General features: G+C 37.7%; 1 protein-coding gene across 1 annotated transcript; it reads right to left on the bottom strand.

Annotated features, from left to right (window-relative positions):
- Window positions 1-3,968: 3,968 nt before the first annotated feature.
- LOC107878702 (ADP-ribosylation factor GTPase-activating protein AGD5) lies at window positions 3,969-17,012 on the bottom strand. Its single transcript, XM_016725792.2, has 11 exons — window positions 16,759-17,012; window positions 13,814-13,872; window positions 13,577-13,667; window positions 12,402-12,456; window positions 12,217-12,307; window positions 11,874-12,108; window positions 11,279-11,486; window positions 10,615-10,799; window positions 10,286-10,522; window positions 10,106-10,164; window positions 3,969-4,369 (listed from the first exon to the last, which is right to left on the bottom strand). The coding sequence occupies exons 1-11, from the start codon at window positions 16,807-16,809 to the stop codon at window positions 4,216-4,218; spliced, it is 1,425 nt and encodes a 474-aa protein (XP_016581278.1). The 5' UTR covers window positions 16,810-17,012; the 3' UTR covers window positions 3,969-4,215.
- Window positions 17,013-18,614: the final 1,602 nt, after the last annotated feature.

Below are 18,614 nucleotides of genomic sequence, written 5' to 3'. Positions count from 1 at the left end.
CTTTTCAGTCTCCACATAAATGTGAAATCTTAATTCACTAGCCTTTTTAAATATAATAAGTAAATAACGTCGGACAATTGTTTTTGTCCTTTCTTATACTCTTTCACTTTCGATATTGTTTATTTGTTCGTTTATTGTTGAAAAAGAGAATAAAAAAGAAGGAAAACAAAAAAGTCCCGCGCACAACATTTAAGGACGTCTCAATAAAATTAATGATCTAAATAATTAAATTTTAATTTGAGATCTTAAAAATATAAATATACATAATAATATTATAATTTATAATAATAAGGATGACTTAAGTTAATAATACGTTAATCATATGTTTTCAATACATTACCTTAGATGTTATTATAAACATATTATTTATTATTATAAAAATTTCAATAGTTTAATTTAAAGTTTCGGAATATTTTTATTAAATGATAATTTTTCTTTACTATATTCAATATTATCAAAAAATACATAAAAAAAAAAAATCAACAACTAAATTTTTTTTGGAAAGTTAAAATTTTGAGAGCGTAAAACAAAGAGTTTATTGACATCACCCGCTTGCATTTATTAGCTCGATGATGAAGAATGAGAGATCCAAGCTAAGCTTGTTAATGTAGTAGGAAGTAGTAACTAGCTAGTAGTAAGATCTATGAGATCAATTTAGAAATTAAAAGAAAACAAATGAGAAAAAGAAGGCGGAATATATTGATAGTCTCTTAATATTGTCGTGTTTGAATTATAGCTAAATATAGAGGCAATGTTATGGATCGGATTCGATCAAACCTAATAATATTAATTTAAATTTTGTATCTTTTTTTTTTTTAAATTGTAAAATATTATACAGATTATAAAATGCAATAATTTAGATAATTTATTAGCCATAAAATTTATTTTTTAAATTATAACTTCAATTTAGTAATGTATGTCTAAACTAATCTAAAATTTAATAATAAAAATAAATTATAACTCAAAGCAAAATATTGTGTTCAAGTACTCGATCAAAACAAACTATTAACTTAATAATTATATAAAATTTACCTAAGTTAAAGAGATTGTCCACAAATAAGAATAAGAAGGAATAAAAGAGAGAGTAGGTTGTATTTCTACCTACACACATGAATATCACATGCGTCAACTACCATATGCACAAAGATCTAAGCCAAAAATAGGCAAAAAGTTTAGTAATATATTTACTCTTATTTTATACTTGTCACACATATTTTGTGTTCTGTTTCATTTTTCTTATAAATAGTTTAACCTTCGACTTCGAGAGGGTCTATGTTTACAAAATATTTTTTTTTCAAAAAATAGTTAACCCTTCCTGGTTGATGCAATTGTTAAAATGTCAACATATGAGTTGAAAATACTGTACATTATACGTCGTTCGAGCTGTATTGATCAATAATGTTTAGCTAATGCGATTTAATTTGCTAAACATCTTTTGTTGTTAAAAATAATAATATATCCAGTATAATCTCATCAAGTGAAACCTGGAGAGAGTAGGGTGTACGTAGACCTAATCTCTACCTTAGAGGTAGATCAATTATTTTTGATAGAACCTCGATGTAAACGTAGAAACAATCTACTTATAAGAGGTATATGTAATAAAAGAAACAACAGACAATACTAAAAATAATCGATAATAGCAGAATAATACTACAACAAACTACTATACTGTAATCAAACTACACGAAGCAATAAATACTAATACAAATTGAAGAACAAGAAACAAGAATAATAATACTACGACTATTAGAATGAATAGCCATATATCATTCCTACCGATTAATATGAACACAATCTTACTTACTGTCCTTCTGCCCTAATCCATAATCTCCATACTCGAAATCTTTGATTGCTACCAACAAAGTTTCCTTACTAGGTAACAAAAGTCAGCTATGAAGGCAGTGTATTTGAATTGACTTTCTCGTTCTCAAGGACTTTTTTATCGGTCTAATAAAAAAATAGCAAAACTTTGTTTCAATGAACATCACACATTTTGAGTTGTGTTTGCATAGGGGAATTAAAATTCGATTAGTTTCGTCCACCAAACTAAGTAGAGGCTAGTAGCTCTTGAGCACTCCAATTTTTCAACTCTTATCTGATTTCATATCTCATAGCCTCACAACTACCAAACTATTTGTATGAATTTCAAACTCATAATACGTAAGGTATTTTACTTGGGATTGCGTGCCCAACTTTAGAACTTTGATCTCCAAACAGCCGTCTGTTCCATAGTAAGTGAATTGTTGAGACATTTTTTAGTGTTCGAATTAACTTAATTTTTCAATCTTTAAGAGTAATGTTGGAATTTTCTTTCATTTTTATCCTTCATTTGGATTTTCTGTGTGATGAGTTCAAGAAACTTAATTGCTCCTATTTACTTATTGTTTTAAATTAATTTCTTGAAAGTAGTTATCATGATCAATATTTTGAATTTTTAAGAGTAGTTTGACAATAACTAATAAGGGCAAAAATGAAAAACAATGTCTAATTTATGTCTTAATTTTTTTTTTCTTAAAAAAGTGCACATTATCTAAACAAGTCACTTATTATGGAATAGGAGTAGTACTTTTTTGTATGATAAATGAATTTTTTTTTAGCCCTAATGATATAAAGAACTTTTTTTTGACAAAGTTTAATATGGCCAATTTTGAACTACATATGCAGCCCAATTCAGCGCAACCTTTAGATGAGCCGAATTTGACAAGTTAAAATAAGTTTAATAAATGTGTAGATCATCAACCTGCCTAAAGTTGAGCTAATTATGCAACATTCCATATTTTTATGAGTTAATTTGACTATTAAATTGGTTGGGATGAGAATTTCTTGATGATGATCACCATGATGCAAAAACGACAAACAACAGTAGCATATCTAGTTTAATTCCAAGTGAAATTTGAAGGTGGTGTATATACAACTTTACCCCTATCTTACGAAGGTAGAGCGGTTAATTTCGATAGACTCTTAGATCAAATAAAACTTTAAGGTAAAAGTGGTCCATAAATCCTAATTCATGAGAAAATTCTTCACTTTTATCTTAAGAGTAAAGTAAATTCACATTCTAAGTAATTAGTCTTTCATTTGAATTTTGTTCCTTATACCTTGTGTTCCTCTTGCGTAGCAAAAGAGGAGACATAAATTTTGTTACCGTCAATCAAATGGATCATTGGCATGTGTTGATTTACCTCCCATTTTCCACTGACAGATTGGGTGGATTTTATTTTTGAGTTAGACTTCAATTTGTAAACAATTTTTATGATTAGTGTAGTCTAATCAATTTCAAAATGTTATCTAAACAATCATCTACCATTGATTTGTAAACAATTTAACAGTGCCTTCTTGTAGTTTAATATATTTCAAAATGATATCTCAACAATCATCTGCCATTGATTTTTAAACAATTTAACAGCGCCTTCTTGTAGTGTAATAAATTTCAAAATCTTATCTCAACAATCATCTGCCATTGATTTTTAAACAATTTAACAGCGCCTTCTTGTAGTCTAATAAAGTTCAAATTGTTATCTAAATAATCATCTGCCATTGATTTTTAAACAAATTAACAGTGCCTTTTTGTAGTCTAATAAATTTCAAATTGCTATCTAAACAATCATCTGCCATTGATTTTTCAACAATTTTAACAGTGCAAATTTCTCTATGGAATGATTCTTTAATCATATTAGTTGCCAAATAAAAATAGAATACGGTAGTACTCCAATCAATTGAACTTTTGAAAAGTACCAAAATGTTCTTTTTATATTGTGATCTTTAACATATCATGGAAGTAGAAACTAAAATAGAAAGAAAATAGACATTCTTTTTACAAACTACCAAAAAAAGTAGATCGAACAAATAGAAACGGAAAGAGTATTTTACTCGACCCCAAAGAAGGAACTAATCATAAAGCTGCAAAGTCAGCCAGTATGCAAGATTGCATTTCTTAGATCAAGGAAGATTCAAAGGATCACTCAGAATAGTCAGAACACTAAAAATATGAATAACGAGGGGAAAGGGAGGAAAAGAATCGAATTCCATCCAATTTTGAGCACTTATTTTTCCAGATACAAAAATACAAATCAAGCCATCACCTGAAAGAAAACTCAATATTGCTCCTCTACAAATAGTTTACAATCTCCAAAACAGGAGTAGAACAACAAAAGCTAATTTCCTGTGGAAAAACAAATTGTATACTAATAACTAGTATGCTTCCTCATTAGGTTTTCAGCGCTTTGAGAACATCCCCTGCGTCAAAGATGAGAAGTCGAATTCTTTGGTTGACTGCGTAGAGCTTGATGAAATTGGGGTAGCTACCTGTTGGGTTGGTCCCGGGGGTACAATGCCATTGCTGGAAGTATTCTGTCCCATCGAGTAGAAGCTGCAGAACAAAAAAGCTCAACTATCAGTGTTAATCGTAAGATAGAAAAGATGATGAATTAAAATAGCATCCAGAAATTTGTTCCTCCGGGATACAAAAAATGGGCACAACTTTCAAAATTCGTTCAACTGGTTCCGTGCCCTACCATAAGTATTAAACTACAACAACAACAAACCCAGTATATTCCCACCTAGTGGGGTCTGGGGGGGTAAGATGTACGCAGTCCATACCTCTACCTCTAAAGAAGTAGAAAGGTTGTTTCCGATAGACTCCCGGCTCAAGGCACGAGATACCACACAAACACATAGTCAAGCACAGCACAAAATTACATAACATAAATACGGCACCCATAAATAATATAAAACAGAGAAAAGCACACAGATTCGTAATAAAACATGGAACACGGAATCATAACGGGCATAAAACCCCCACCAAGTAATTCCCTACACTAGCGACTCAAACTGGCCCTAGTCCTCTGCCCTAATTCGCGTCCTCCAGACCTTCCTATCTAGGATCATGTCCTCGGTGAGCTGTAACTGCTCCATGTCCTGCCTAATCACCTCACCCCAGTACTTCTTCGGCCTACCCCTACCCCGCCTAAAACCATCTAACGCTAGCCTCTCACACCTACGGACCGGGGCATCCATGCCCCTCCTCTTCACGTGTCCGAACCATCTCAATCGGACTTCCCGCATCTTGCACTCCACTGGAGTCACACCAACCTTCTCCCGGATGGTCTCATTCCGAACTCTATCCCCTCTAGTTAGCCCATACATCCAGCGCAACATCCGCATTTCTGCCACCTTCATTTTTTGGATGTGGGAGTTCTTGACTGGCCAACACTCTGCTTCATACAACATGGCCGGACGGACTACCACCCTGTAGAATTTGCCTTTAAGCTTGGGCGGCACCTTCTTATCACACAGCACCCCCGACGCGAGCTTCCACTTCATCCATCCCGCCCCAATATGGTGCGAGACATCCTCGTCAATCTCACCGTTTCCCTGGATCACGGACCCGAGATACTTGAAACTATCCCTCTTACAAACCTCCTGTGATTCCAGCTTCACTACTACCTCATCCTCCCGCCTCACGTCATTAAACTTGCATTCCACATACTCTGTCTTGCTTCTGCTCACCCTGAACCCTTTAGACTCAAGAGTTTGCCTCCACACCTCTAATTTGTCATTCACACCCCCTCGAGTCTCATCTATCAGAACTACATCGTCTGCAAAAAGCATACACCACGGCACCTCCCCTTGAATACGCCGCGTCAACACATCCATCACCAACGCAAACAAAAAGGGACAAAGAGTAGATCCCTGATGCAATCCTGTCAGGACAGTGAAATGCTCTGAGTCTCCCCCCGCCGTCCTCACCTGGGTTTTCGCTCCATCATACATATCCTTAATTGCTCTGATATATGCCAGCGGTACTCCACTCACCTCCAAGCATCTCCAAAGTACCTCCCTAGGGACTTTGTCGTAAGCCTTCTCCAGGTCGATAAACACCATGTGCAAGTCCTTCTTCCTTTCCCTATACTGTTCCACCAACCTCCGTACCAGGTGAATTGCCTCCGTCGTCGAGCGGCCAGGCATAAATCCAAACTGGTTCTCCGAAATAGACACTATCCGTCTCAGCCTCACCTCGACCACTCTCTCCCAGATCTTCATAGAGTGACTCAATAACTTAATCCCCCTATAGTTATTGCAACTCTGTATGTCACCCTTATTCTTATAGAGAGGGCATGGTACTCCACCTCCAAGCCTCGGGCATCTTTGCCGTCTTGAAGATTTCATTAAACAATCCAGTCAACCACCTTATACCAGCCTCTCCAACGAACTTCCAAAACTCCACCAGTATCTCATTCGGCCCCGTCGCCCTACCCCTTCGCATCCTGCCAACAGCCTGTCTAACCTCTTCTACCTTAAAACGTCTACAATAGCTAAAATCCCGACACTCCTCTGAGTGCTCCAGTTCCCCTAACACAATAGCTCTATCCCCTTCGTCATTCAAGAGCCTATGAATGTACGACTGCCATCTATTCTTAATTAGGCCGTCCTCCATCAACACTCTACCGTCCTCCCCCTTAATGCACCTCACCTGATCGAGGTCACGACCCTTCCTCTCCCTAGCCTTAGCGAGTCTAAACAACTTTTTCTCCCCTCCTTTCCCCTGTAACCCTGCATACAAGCTCTCAAAAGCGACCGTCTTAGCTGCCGTGACTGCTGACTTAGCCTCCTTCCTCGCTAGCTTGTACTCTTTCCTGTTTACCCGCTTCTCCTCTTCGTCCTTACTCTCCACCAACTTAGCATACACCCCTTTCTTGGTCCCCACTTTCTTCTCCACCTCCTCATTCCACCACCAATCCCCCCGATGGTGCCCGGCCCGGCCCCTAGAAACACCCAACATCTCACTTGCATTCTCCCTGATGCACCTAGCCGCCCTATCCCACATACTATCCACGTCCCCCCTACACTCCCACACCCCCATTCCCGCCAACTTCTCCCCTATCTCCCACGCATTCACTGGCGTCAGGCCGCCCCACTTAATCCTAGGTCTACACTCCTTACTCCTCCTCTTTCTATTCTTCTTTATACCCAAATCCATAACCAAGAGCCTATGCTGGGTCGAAAGATTTTCACTCGGGATGACCTTACAGTCCTTACACAACGCCCTATCCCCTTTCCTAAGCAACAAAAAGTCAATCTGGGTCCTGGCTATCGCGCTTCGAAAGGTGATCAGGTGCTCGTCCTTCTTCGGGAAGCCCGAGTTCACCACCACCAGCCCAAAGGCCCTCGCGAACTGCAATAGGGTAGCCCCCTCTTCATTTCTCTCCCCAAAACCAAAACCACCATGCACATCACCAAAGCCTCCCGGTAACGCCCTGATGTGCCCGTTGAAATCTCCTGCTACCACAATCTTCTCCGAGCTAGGCACTCCTCTCACCACCTCCTCCAAAGCCTCCCAAAACCGCATCTTCTCCTCCCCCTCCGATCCCACTTGCGGCGCATAAGCATTACACACGTTCAGGGTAAACCCCCAAATGACCAACTTAATAGTCATCAACCTATCGCTGATCCTCTTCACCTCTACTACCTGACCTCTAAGCTCTTCATCTACTAAGATGCCCACTCCATTCCTATGCCTCTCGCTCCCAGAGTACCACAACTTGTAACCATCCAAGTTGATCCTCCTCTTCCTAAGAATCTTCACAAGCTCTATGGACTTACCTGAAGGGTCCCTATATTCCAAGACCCAACCCTCAGCCTACCGCCACTATCCACACACCCTCCACTACCCCCCCCCCTACGGCCAAACCTTGGCCTCCCTCCCACTCCCGCCCTTTCCTCCTCACCCGCCCCCACCACAGCCCCACGCCCTAACCCCCTCGGGCCTGACCCTATCCACCCATTACCGCCCACAGCCACAACTACACAAAAGTATAAGAAAATATAAAGATATAAACGATGGTAGTAGCAAAGCAGCAGCAAGAAATACAAGGCTCACACAAATTCAAAGAAATACTCCAGGAACAAAACTATACTCAATTAGGGGGCAAACACCACTGGACTCAACACCCACAGCCCCAAACACAGATTCCCAAGCCGATAACGCAATCCAAAGCAGTGCAAGAAACGACCACAACAACAGCAACAACAAACAACAGGCAATATCCACAAATCCCACGCAAGTCAAAGCACAGGGGCTACTACTAGCATAATACGAAGAATGAAAGAATGCAGAATGAAAAATGAAATAACAAAGGTTAGAAGTCACCGGATTACGCTTGTATACCAAGCCGGAAACCAAGCCCAGCGTTGACCGGCTTCCGGGGGATTCCGGTGCTGAGATGGAGCTGCGGCTGCTGTGGACCGAGGGAACTGGTCGTCGTTTGGGTGCTGCGGCAGCTGGCGACCGAGCGGCGGGTGCAGACGGGGCTGCGGCTGAAGACCAAGCTTCGGCTGTTGTACCCCGCCGGCGCCGGAGAGGAGGAGGGGGGGGGGACGGCTTGGAACTGGCGGTCGGCGACGGAGGGCGGCGGGGATCGGCGCCAGGGACCGGAGGTCGGGTCGGATAGGCGCAAAAGGTCGGCGACGGCGACGGGGGCCGGGGCGAGGGAGAGAGAGGGGGTAGGGAGAGAGAGAGAGAGAGAGAGCCGTTAGAGAGAGAGAGGGCCGTTAGAGCGGCAACGGAGGTCGGCGCCGGGGACCGGGGGTCGGGGCCGGAGGTCGGGTCGGGTCGGCGCCGAAGGTCGGCGACGGCGATGGGGGCCGGGGACTGGGGCGAGAGAGAGAGAGGGGGTAGGGAGAGAGAGAGAGAGAGCCGTTAGAGAGAGAGAGTATATCTCCCAATTACCATAACTAAAATGAAATCCTCCACAAGTATTAAACTAACACGGAAAAAAAATGATTGGCACTGAGCTCGTCAATGCAAATTCAGCTATCAAATGGGGTAAATAAAGTATAAAAGCCAATAAAAGCAATTGATAATCCAATATAAACAGCTTTTAAAATTGATCATATACCTTTGGAGAGGTTGTCATGAAAATACTCGGAACAAGTCAAGTGCAAACATTCAGATACAGGAATCAAAATTACTCTGGTTTCTGTAAATAATATGGAAAAGAACTGTGCACCAAAATGATGCAGCAGTTGTCACCTTTATAGCGATGGCGCATCAAAAAAAGATAGTTTGATCAGAAAAAAGGAAAGAAAGACCAGCCACATAAAGACGAAACACACAAGCAAGTGCCAGACTCCATATAGAAAAACGGAGCCGACAATTTGTACCTACCCTAGAGAAAAGATAGGTCTCTTCCCGCTTCAGTTGATGGAAAAACATTAAATGGGGCAAGGAAGGGAAGAAGACTGTTGCTACAATTTCTAAGACAGTGTTGCTACAATTTCTGCCTTAGCTTAGCTAACAGGATAAAGTGTAGCTGCATGCTTCTCTACAGTCATCTTATTACCCTGTATCTCTGAAGTGGAAGTGCTATACAAAGGAGAGAATAATCAACGAGAAGTATGAACTATGAAGTATAGATCCACATCTGTAATTTCCTTATCTTGCTCCACATCGCTTATTACTGGAAGAGAAGTAGCCGTGAAGGACATGAATTACCAATAGATTCTCAAATTCACTAAGCAGAAAAGAGCAAAGAATTCCTGCCACTTTCCCCTGACAATCTAAGTGGATAGAATGCTTCGGTGTCCGGACGACAGAGCTTTGGTTTTGCAGAACTCGAAACTTGAAAGGAAAAGGGTCAATTTTGCAACAAGGCTCTAAGCTATGACTATGGGATTGCCCTCTCCCACTAGATCATCTCGTACTCTGTGATACTTTTTATAGCAATTCTCTTCTTTTGTATACTTCAACCTACTAGGAATGGATCAAAAGGAAAATATTGAGTTCAAAATTTATTTGTTTCTTTATGGGGAAAAAAAGAAGAATATCAATTAGTGTCCCAAAATTCAATGGATTAAATAATACTGTTCAGTGGGGCCTGTCTATAAGCTGCTATTAACCAGAGTAAAGGAGGAGATACTTTAAATCAAATGGAAGAAGCAGATGGCAGATACAATAAGTTGTGCATTGAGGGGGCCATAATTTAAGAGATCCGAACGGCAAATAATTGGCAGGATAGATGCATTGCATTACGCTGTCGAATTTATGGTTCAAACAATAGGCCCTCTAAGAACAACAGCAGTTGAAACAAGGGTCAGAGGTTGATACCTGGATGTTGGAAGTGGCATAGAGTTCCCAACTACATGTGTTGGTCCCATATTAGCTACCTAGTTTAGACGCAAAATAAACAGCTTTGAGTAGAGAGCCTTAAAGACAACTTCAATGCAAAATCAGATCTCCATGAGATTTTTTTTCTTTTTTCTTTGATAAATAACACTCGTGTTCTACCTGCATATATTTCTCCAGCTCAGTCTTACCAGCTGCTGGCATTATCATTCCAGGGAACTGATAGCCTAAATTTGGCCAATTTTGATCCACCATATTGGTGCCATTAGAGCTTTGCTGTGCATTGACAGGAAGTTTTACAGCACCACCTGCAGCAGCCGCAGCCATTAGTAAAGACTGTTGTTGCGCTAGCATAGCAATCTGTTGTTGATGCATCGCAAAAGGTGACACCATATTGGACTGTAAATGACCAACAACAATAATTAGGTAAAAGAGGAAAGGTAGACATGGCAAAAAAATCTAAATTCTTGTTGTAGTATTATTGTCAATACCTTGTCAAAAAGGCTCATTATATCATTTTTAACATCTTTCTGCTGCTTCTCTGACGAGGCAGAAGGTGCAATTGATGGTAAATCCTTGAATAGATCTTCCATTCCAGAAGCAGCAGCAGATTGAGACTTCTGATCATCAGATTTTGTAATGCCAGTTGTTTCTACTTTTGTCGCTTCTTGAGCAGCTGAAAAGGCACAACTTTCTTAATAAAAGGATATGAGCTACAATAGGTAATATGATAACTTCAATTCAAATCCCAACAAATATAATAATTGCTGATTCCCGACCCAGAGTATTTGACCTTATCATAGATTTATATGTCAATAAAATATTATTATTATTATTATCATTATCATCATTATCATCATTATCATCATTATTATTATTTCATATAATTTAACCTTTTTTCACATTTATATTTATTTGGTATCATGATGACACGATTTGAGCTGAGGATTCAATAACCGATCACAACTTTTTTGAGACTGAGGTGTAGCAGGTGTTGTTGATCCCAAACTACCTACGTGCCCTCTCTCCAAAAAAGAAGTAAAACACTTTGAAAAGTATGGGCCATGCTAGTGCAAAAAGATAAGTACACCCTCTAAATGTTAAAAAACTGTCAGAAGAAAATCATGTTTCAAACAAAATGGTGACTTGACATACACTGGAAACCTGCCCAAGAGTTATCATCGGTAGAAGCTGCTTCTGAGCCATTGTCAGTTGGAGAATCCATAGATAGCATGTCAAACAGATCAGTAGCATAATCAACTTTAGGAGGATTGGTAGCTTCTGCGACCTGCTTTGCAGATTCAGCGACTGCAACTGGCTCTGCTTTCTGACTTGCCTGGTTAGCAACCTGACCTGAAGTTACCTGCAAGTAGTCAAAACTATAAGAGTCTACTCTAATAGAGAAAGTATTAAACCAACTCAGAAGAGCAGTTATGAGCAGTTATACACAAGGACCAACAAGGGACATGAATACTACATAAAAAGTTAAGATGTCAAGTATGTAATAGCTCAAAACCATAGGAGCAAGAGCTGCTTAATTCAACAATCTAAGTAAAGAATCAATATGCAACACCAATCACTTACACTGCAGTAATAACCGGCCCAATCAGCTCACATACATAGGCAAGTCGGGTAGATAACCAGCAAATGGAGAAGATTTCTTTCAAAATAGCACATTGAAACAATAATACTACAGCTGGAAAGGAAAGAAATGTGGAGTAAACCAGTTTGATGAATAAGCTTAACATACATGTTCTGGCCCTTTAGGGGGCACTGGTATACTGACTCTAGCAGAATGTACATCTTGCTTCATTTTAGGAGCTTGATTAATTTTCCTCTCGTCAGATGCGCCTCCTGAGATCGTTGCATGTCCACGCCCAGCTCTATCATTGTTTTGTTGCCACTGCACCGAAGCTCTCTCTTCTTGAACCCTGGAAGGCGATTTTTGTATCCCATCCTTAGGGACCCACCTCTTCTCTTCATATCTTAATCAAAACACATGAAAAGCCTTGGATAAGCGTCAAATACTAGATTTAGTGGAAGAATACTGCATAAAGGTACTAATTGTTAGGAGAGACTAAGTAAGCACGTACTTTGCTCGGATGAAATTCTCAATACCAACTCTATCATAATTTGGAGGCAGCTCTGCTTCCCAATAACTATTTGACCTCTCATTTCCCATTGCTATATCAACCCAAAAGAGAAAGGAAGGGTTAAAAACAATCATACATCAGATCAAAATCAAAAGTGTGATGAGTATTGGAAACAGAAATCTTACAATGAATAAATGCAACTTGTTCAGGAAGCCATGTGTCTAGTGTAGCTGATCTGACCTGCAATGTAAGAAAATCAGACAATAAAAAAAATTGAACAACTAAAAATCACTCAGAGAACAATGAGTCATTTTTCTATGTAAATAATTTTATTGAATATGTAAAGAAGTGGTATTATATCCCGTATACAAGTGGCATAAAAAAAGTAAGAGAACCTACAAAATATATAGTGTTCTACAAAAGACGTCCAATCTTCTAATTCTACGGAAACAAGAACCTCATGAGTTCAACTAAAATTGAGAGGTATTCCGTAGATGTACAAAAGTAGACTCAAACAACAGTGAGCCAGTAAAATACAACCATTTAAATAAAAGAAGGTACAAAAGAGATCCAGGGTTGAAGGATAATGAGAGAGATCTTATCACATGTCCAAGTCAGCAGATACTTCACAAACGCACATTAACAGAAAGTGCACCAAGGATTATAATGACCACGGATTTGCCTAAATGGCAGCAGTTGCCAGAAACCTTTTTCCCCGATGAGAACAGCAAACAAGTTTCACACACAATTTTCATTCTTCATTTCAAAGATTGTGGGTAGTAATTAAATGACTTCATTAAGTTGACATGTGTGCGTAACATTAAGATGTTAGAAATTAATTCCTAGATCCTCGTCATAAAACACAGAGAAGATGAGGGAACGTAGTGTGATTTTCCAACTGAACTACATAACAAATACCCCTCTAAATCAGAAGACAATGCAATAACAGTGGAAGTCAGATATTGAATATCAGTAGTAATCATTGAAAAGATGAGTTACTAGATATACAATGTTCCCCATCCTCGTGACTAAAAATCAACATATATTCATTAAGGGTGTCCCAGCGGAAAAAAGAACGAGGCTTTCTTTTTGATGGGTAAAAAGGAAGTAATGAGTTTTAAGTTTCAGTTGTAACTAGTGTTCACAGAATTTTAATTTGGCCAAGAATAAGAAGCAGCAATACTGTGGGAAACAGCAGCAACAACAGGGAGCACTAAAGTTGACCATGACTTTTACAGCTTTACTGTTGCAATTTCCCAATAATGACAACTTATAACTGCAAAAGATGTAAGTGCTCACAGCATGTCATACTTTTTAGTATATGTGGAACATCTTAGTTCAGATAAAGAATGTATATCACCTTTGATATGTGCACCCCTAGACTTCTGTGGATCCCAGAGCATTGCATGCAAATAAATATCCCCAGGTTCACGCTTGCCCATCTAGGACCCCTGCATTGGCACAAAAGAAAAATACAGTCAATCAAGGATTCCAAAGAACTCCATGTATTAAAGTCAATTCTGTTCAGTTCAGTGATCTATTAACAAGCACATCTGAGCTTCACTTTGTCATGTTTGAAATACATCCTAATACGTACTTGGCTTTGCAATCTGCACATTCCCTGTTCTCGGGCAATTTAAGAAGTCCTTCTAGTATCTGCCAACAAGCACGGCAATGAGTTACTTTGAATGTGAATGCACACACAAATCATAAATAAACCACCAGTAAATAAACTGTGAAGGGAAAAATCATATAGAACCAAAAAATTACATAGATGATAATCATCCTTTCTTGTGGACTTCTTGTTTATCTGTGGTAATCATATAATTTGCTTTGATTTGAAGAAAAAAATAACTTTCTTCCTCCAAGGAAAATGAGTGAGAATAGAGGCGAAAGAGTGGATGCCACAGGTTTTTTTGTGGGATGATACTTGCATGATCCTAAATCGGACTTAATGCCTCCGACTCAGGATGCTAATACGGCTTTGGCAATTAAGAATTCTAAAATCAGGAGGAGGGAGCTTCCATTGAACGCTTAGCTAAGGCTATTTTAATACAGCCTCTTACTTATGAAGAAACTATCTTTCCTCCTCCACCTCTCCAAGGAGAGAACTCCGGCGAAATCTATTCAATGATAGTCATTTCTAAAGTAATTTCGCTAGGAAAAAAGTTGGACAGCTGAATGGTCGAATGATGAAATGCTTTGACTTTAGGTTCTCGTTTCTCAATACCAGCTATATGCATATTTGAATCAATTTAATGAGCTACAAAAGGAACAACATGGCGACAGTGTCTTAGTACTATGAATAAACTTCACCTGATGTCCTTAAATTATTTGTATAAAATAAAAAATGATGTATACCCTGAAAACCCATCTCTTGGATGTATCATATACAACTAAGGGATGTTTGAGACTAATAAGATGGTGATTTGGATGACAGAAGCTACATACACTTTCTGACTATCTGATGAGAAATACACCGTACAACTTTCGAAGGAGCGAAAAATAGAGATGGAAAGCCAACGGAGATCTCTTGTTCAATTTGTATCTATTACAAAGAAGTGATTCCTCTTTGTACAGATAGATTTGGACAGTCCATGACAACCTTATGTAATGTTGAAACAGTCTCAGTGAAACGAAGTGATTTAAATTATCAAGATAAACATATTATTAACAATGGAGAGTTAAGGTACAAATCAAGGTGCGTGAATGCACCTCGACTAATCTAGGCCAGATGGGAAGAAATCACCTTGTGTTTTTGCCCTTTAAGTAATTTAACAACTGACTATATTTGAGATTGCAATAACTAAATCTACCTGTGTCCATCTCAGTATCTCGATTCTTTGAAAAATCTTATACAGTAAGCATATGCGCTAAAAGATCATTTTTTATCCAATTATGTCTAAGTGTCTGGTTTTCATGAACATAAAAAATTACAATTCCAAACATCTGGTTAAACCAGATCATCATTTCAGCGCTCAAATTATCACAAACAAAACTAGCAATAGGACTTCAATTTTAACAAACAGCGAAAAACAATCCAATAAGCCGCAAATCTCAAATAGTAACAGATAAATGATTTCAGTGTTCTAATTATCACGAATAACACTAGCAACACGAGTTCAATTTCACGAAACAGGTAAAAACAATCCAATCAGCCCAAATGTCAAAAATCAACTCGTAAAACCATATAAAATACATCAAATTTAACTAGATTTAGTCGAGGTGCGTGAAAGCTTGCCCGGACACCACGGCTATCCAAAAACAAAAACTCTAACTAGATCAACAAAATTAAGCTCAAATTTGAAGGAAAAGTATTGAATCGGAAGAATATATACTTTTCTATGCTTAGGATTAAGCTCTTTAACAACATTAGCTTTTTCATTCATAGTGACGATTGACAAGGGTTTAAGCGAATTGTCTGGCCAACGGAGAGAGAAGATATAACGGAAATCATTTCAATAAGCCTCAATTCTCAAATATTAACTAATAAATCATTTCAGTGTTCTAATTATCACAAATAACACTAGCAACACGAGCTCAATTTTACGCAACAGCTAAAACCGATCCAATAAGCCCTAAAACTCAAAAAATTAACTAACATAACCATACAAAGCACATCAACAAAACTTAAAAAATAGTCAAAATTCATCAAATCAAACTAGATCAATTGCAATAAGCTCCAATTTAAAGGAGAAATGATGAATCGGACAAATATATACCTTTCTATGTTTAGCATTAAGCTCTATAGTAACATTAGCTTTCTCATTCATACTGATGATTGGGAAGAGTTTAATCAACTTGGACAACCGGCAGACAAGACAAAAGATATATCGGAAAAATGAATAAAACTAGCAACACGAGTTCAATTTTAATAACCGGGGAAAAGCGATCCAATAAGCCCCAAATCTCAAATATTAATTGATAATTCATTTCAGTACTCTTATTATCACGAATAAAACTAGCAACACGAGTTCAATTTCAAAAAAAACAGGTAAAAACAATCCAATAAGCCCTAAATCTCAAAAATTAACTAATAAAACCATACAAAACACATCAACAAAACTTAACAAATAGTCAAAATTCATCAAATCAAACTAGATCAATTGCAATAAGCTCAAATTTAAACGAAAAATAATGAATCGGAGAAGTATATACCTTTCTATGCTTGGCATTAAGCTCTTTAGTAACATTAGCTTTTTCATTCATATTGACGATTAGCCAGGGTTTAAGCAAACTGACCGGCCAACGGAGAGAGAAGATATATCGAAAATCGTTTCAATAAGCCTCAATTCTCACATATTAACTGATTAATCATTTCGGTGCTCTAATTATCACGAATAACACTAGCAACACGAGCTCAATTTTACGCAACAGCTAAAACCGATCCAATAAGCCCTAAATCTCAAAAATTAACTAATAAACCATACAAAGCACATCAACAAAACTCAACAAATAGTCAAAATTCATCAAATCTAACTAGATCAACAAATATAAGCTCAAATTTGAATTAAAAAAATCATGAATCGGAGAAAAATATACCTTTCTATGTTTAGCATTGAGCTCTTTAGTAACATTAGCTTTTTCATTCATATTGACGATTAGCAAGGGTTAACCAAATTAGCCGGCCGACCGACGGAGAGAGAAGATGTATCGGAAAAAGGAAATCGCCGGCCGATCTGGTTCCTCTCTCCTCTCTCCGACGAGGAAAAAAATGTATATGACCCAACTAGGAGAAAATGGAAATGGATGAGAAAGGAGGAGGAATCGCACTAGTGTTTTACGTAGTTGATTTTGACTTAAATATATGTATTTATATTTGTTGGGGATTTTTTGCGTTGTGTTTCCCGTGCGAAGGTGAAAATATTTTGGCTAGTCCACACGTGTGAAGTAGGTCACATGAGTAAAAATGAAAATATTGAGTAGGTTCACCATAAATATTGTGGCTTTATTTATTACTCCGTGCTTCATATGACACAATTTAATTTGATATATACTAGGCGTTTCGTCATAAGTATAATTTATGATATTTTAAAATGTATTTTTATTTTAGTTTAAAATATTTAGTTGGTCGTGAGTTAAAAATATATTTTGAAATATGTTTTTATAATTTTTAAATTATTTAAATTTTTTTAATTACTTTATTTCAAAATACTATTCAGCTTTTTATTTTCTACAAAAATCACCAACCAAATTAAAAAAATAATGCCAACTATAATCCCAATTAGTGTTATTAATTTATGTATTAATGAATCTTTGTAATAGAGTGATTTTCATACGGAGTATGTATGTTGATTTTGGGTGGTGGAAGATAAGGATTTAGAGGGGTATAGATTTTGATTTAAGTGGTGATGTTATGGGAGACGAAAATATGGCTCCATGTGGTTGTTTTCACTTTCCAGTATTCAATGGTAATTTTGTTTACTTTTTGTGTTATAATGAAGTTATTAAAGTTAATTTGGGTTGTTTTGCTAGTATTTAAAATTTGAGAGTATAAATGTGTTCAATGGTAATGTTGTTTACTTTTTGTATTTATAGTGAAGTTAATTTTGATTGTTTTGCTAGTATTTAAAATTTGAGAGTATAAATCACATTTATAAAAAAAGTATATCAAAGTCTAAATTTATTTTTTTTTGAATATGTTATAACCAAAAACAACTCTAACTCTATTTTCAATTTCAAAAATATCAAATAAAATGAATACATTTAGAAAACTTTATAATCTAAATAAATTTTAAGTATTTGTGTGGCTATAAATTATTTAATTAAAGAAAACTTTAAAATTAAATTATTTTAGGTTATAAAAATGTAATTATTTTTTTATATAAACTACTAAATAAAGTGTGTCACGTGAATTAATGCTCGCGCTGTCTTCATTGTTGCTCGCTCGGTTTGGCTTTGGCTTCAACTTTGGAAAGATTAATTTTATCAATATGGGTTGTGGTGCAGTGGATGGGGCTACTCCACCTTTAACCAGAGGTCGATGGTTTGATCTTGGGTAAGGAGAAAACTCTGTTGGTAGCGCTGCCACCTTAATGGGCCCTACAACGCGAGATTCAAATTAGTCGGGTCTCCAATGCGAACACCGGATGAAAAAACAAAAAAAAAATTTCACTATCCGTCAAGAATAGTGATTTTGAAGTAAGATTGTTAAGTAGTTCGATCCTGAGCATGGAGAAAATTCTGTTGGGAGCGCTGTCACCTTAATGGGCCCTGCAACGCGCGATTCAGATTAGTCGGATCTCCAATGCGAACACCGGATGAAAAACAAAAAAAAATCTCACTATCCGTCAAGAATAGTGATTTTGAAGTAAGATGGTTAAGTAGTTCGACCATGGGCATGGAGAAAACTCTATTGGGAGCGCTACCCCCGAATGGGGCCCTACTCGGCGCGAATC

This window comes from Capsicum annuum, chromosome 7 (assembly GCF_002878395.1).
Source record: "Capsicum annuum cultivar UCD-10X-F1 chromosome 7, UCD10Xv1.1, whole genome shotgun sequence".
Taxonomy (NCBI): Eukaryota; Viridiplantae; Streptophyta; class Magnoliopsida; order Solanales; family Solanaceae; genus Capsicum; species Capsicum annuum.
The sequence above is the reverse complement of the archived record's forward strand: the minus strand, read 5'-3'. Positions and strand labels throughout refer to the sequence as shown.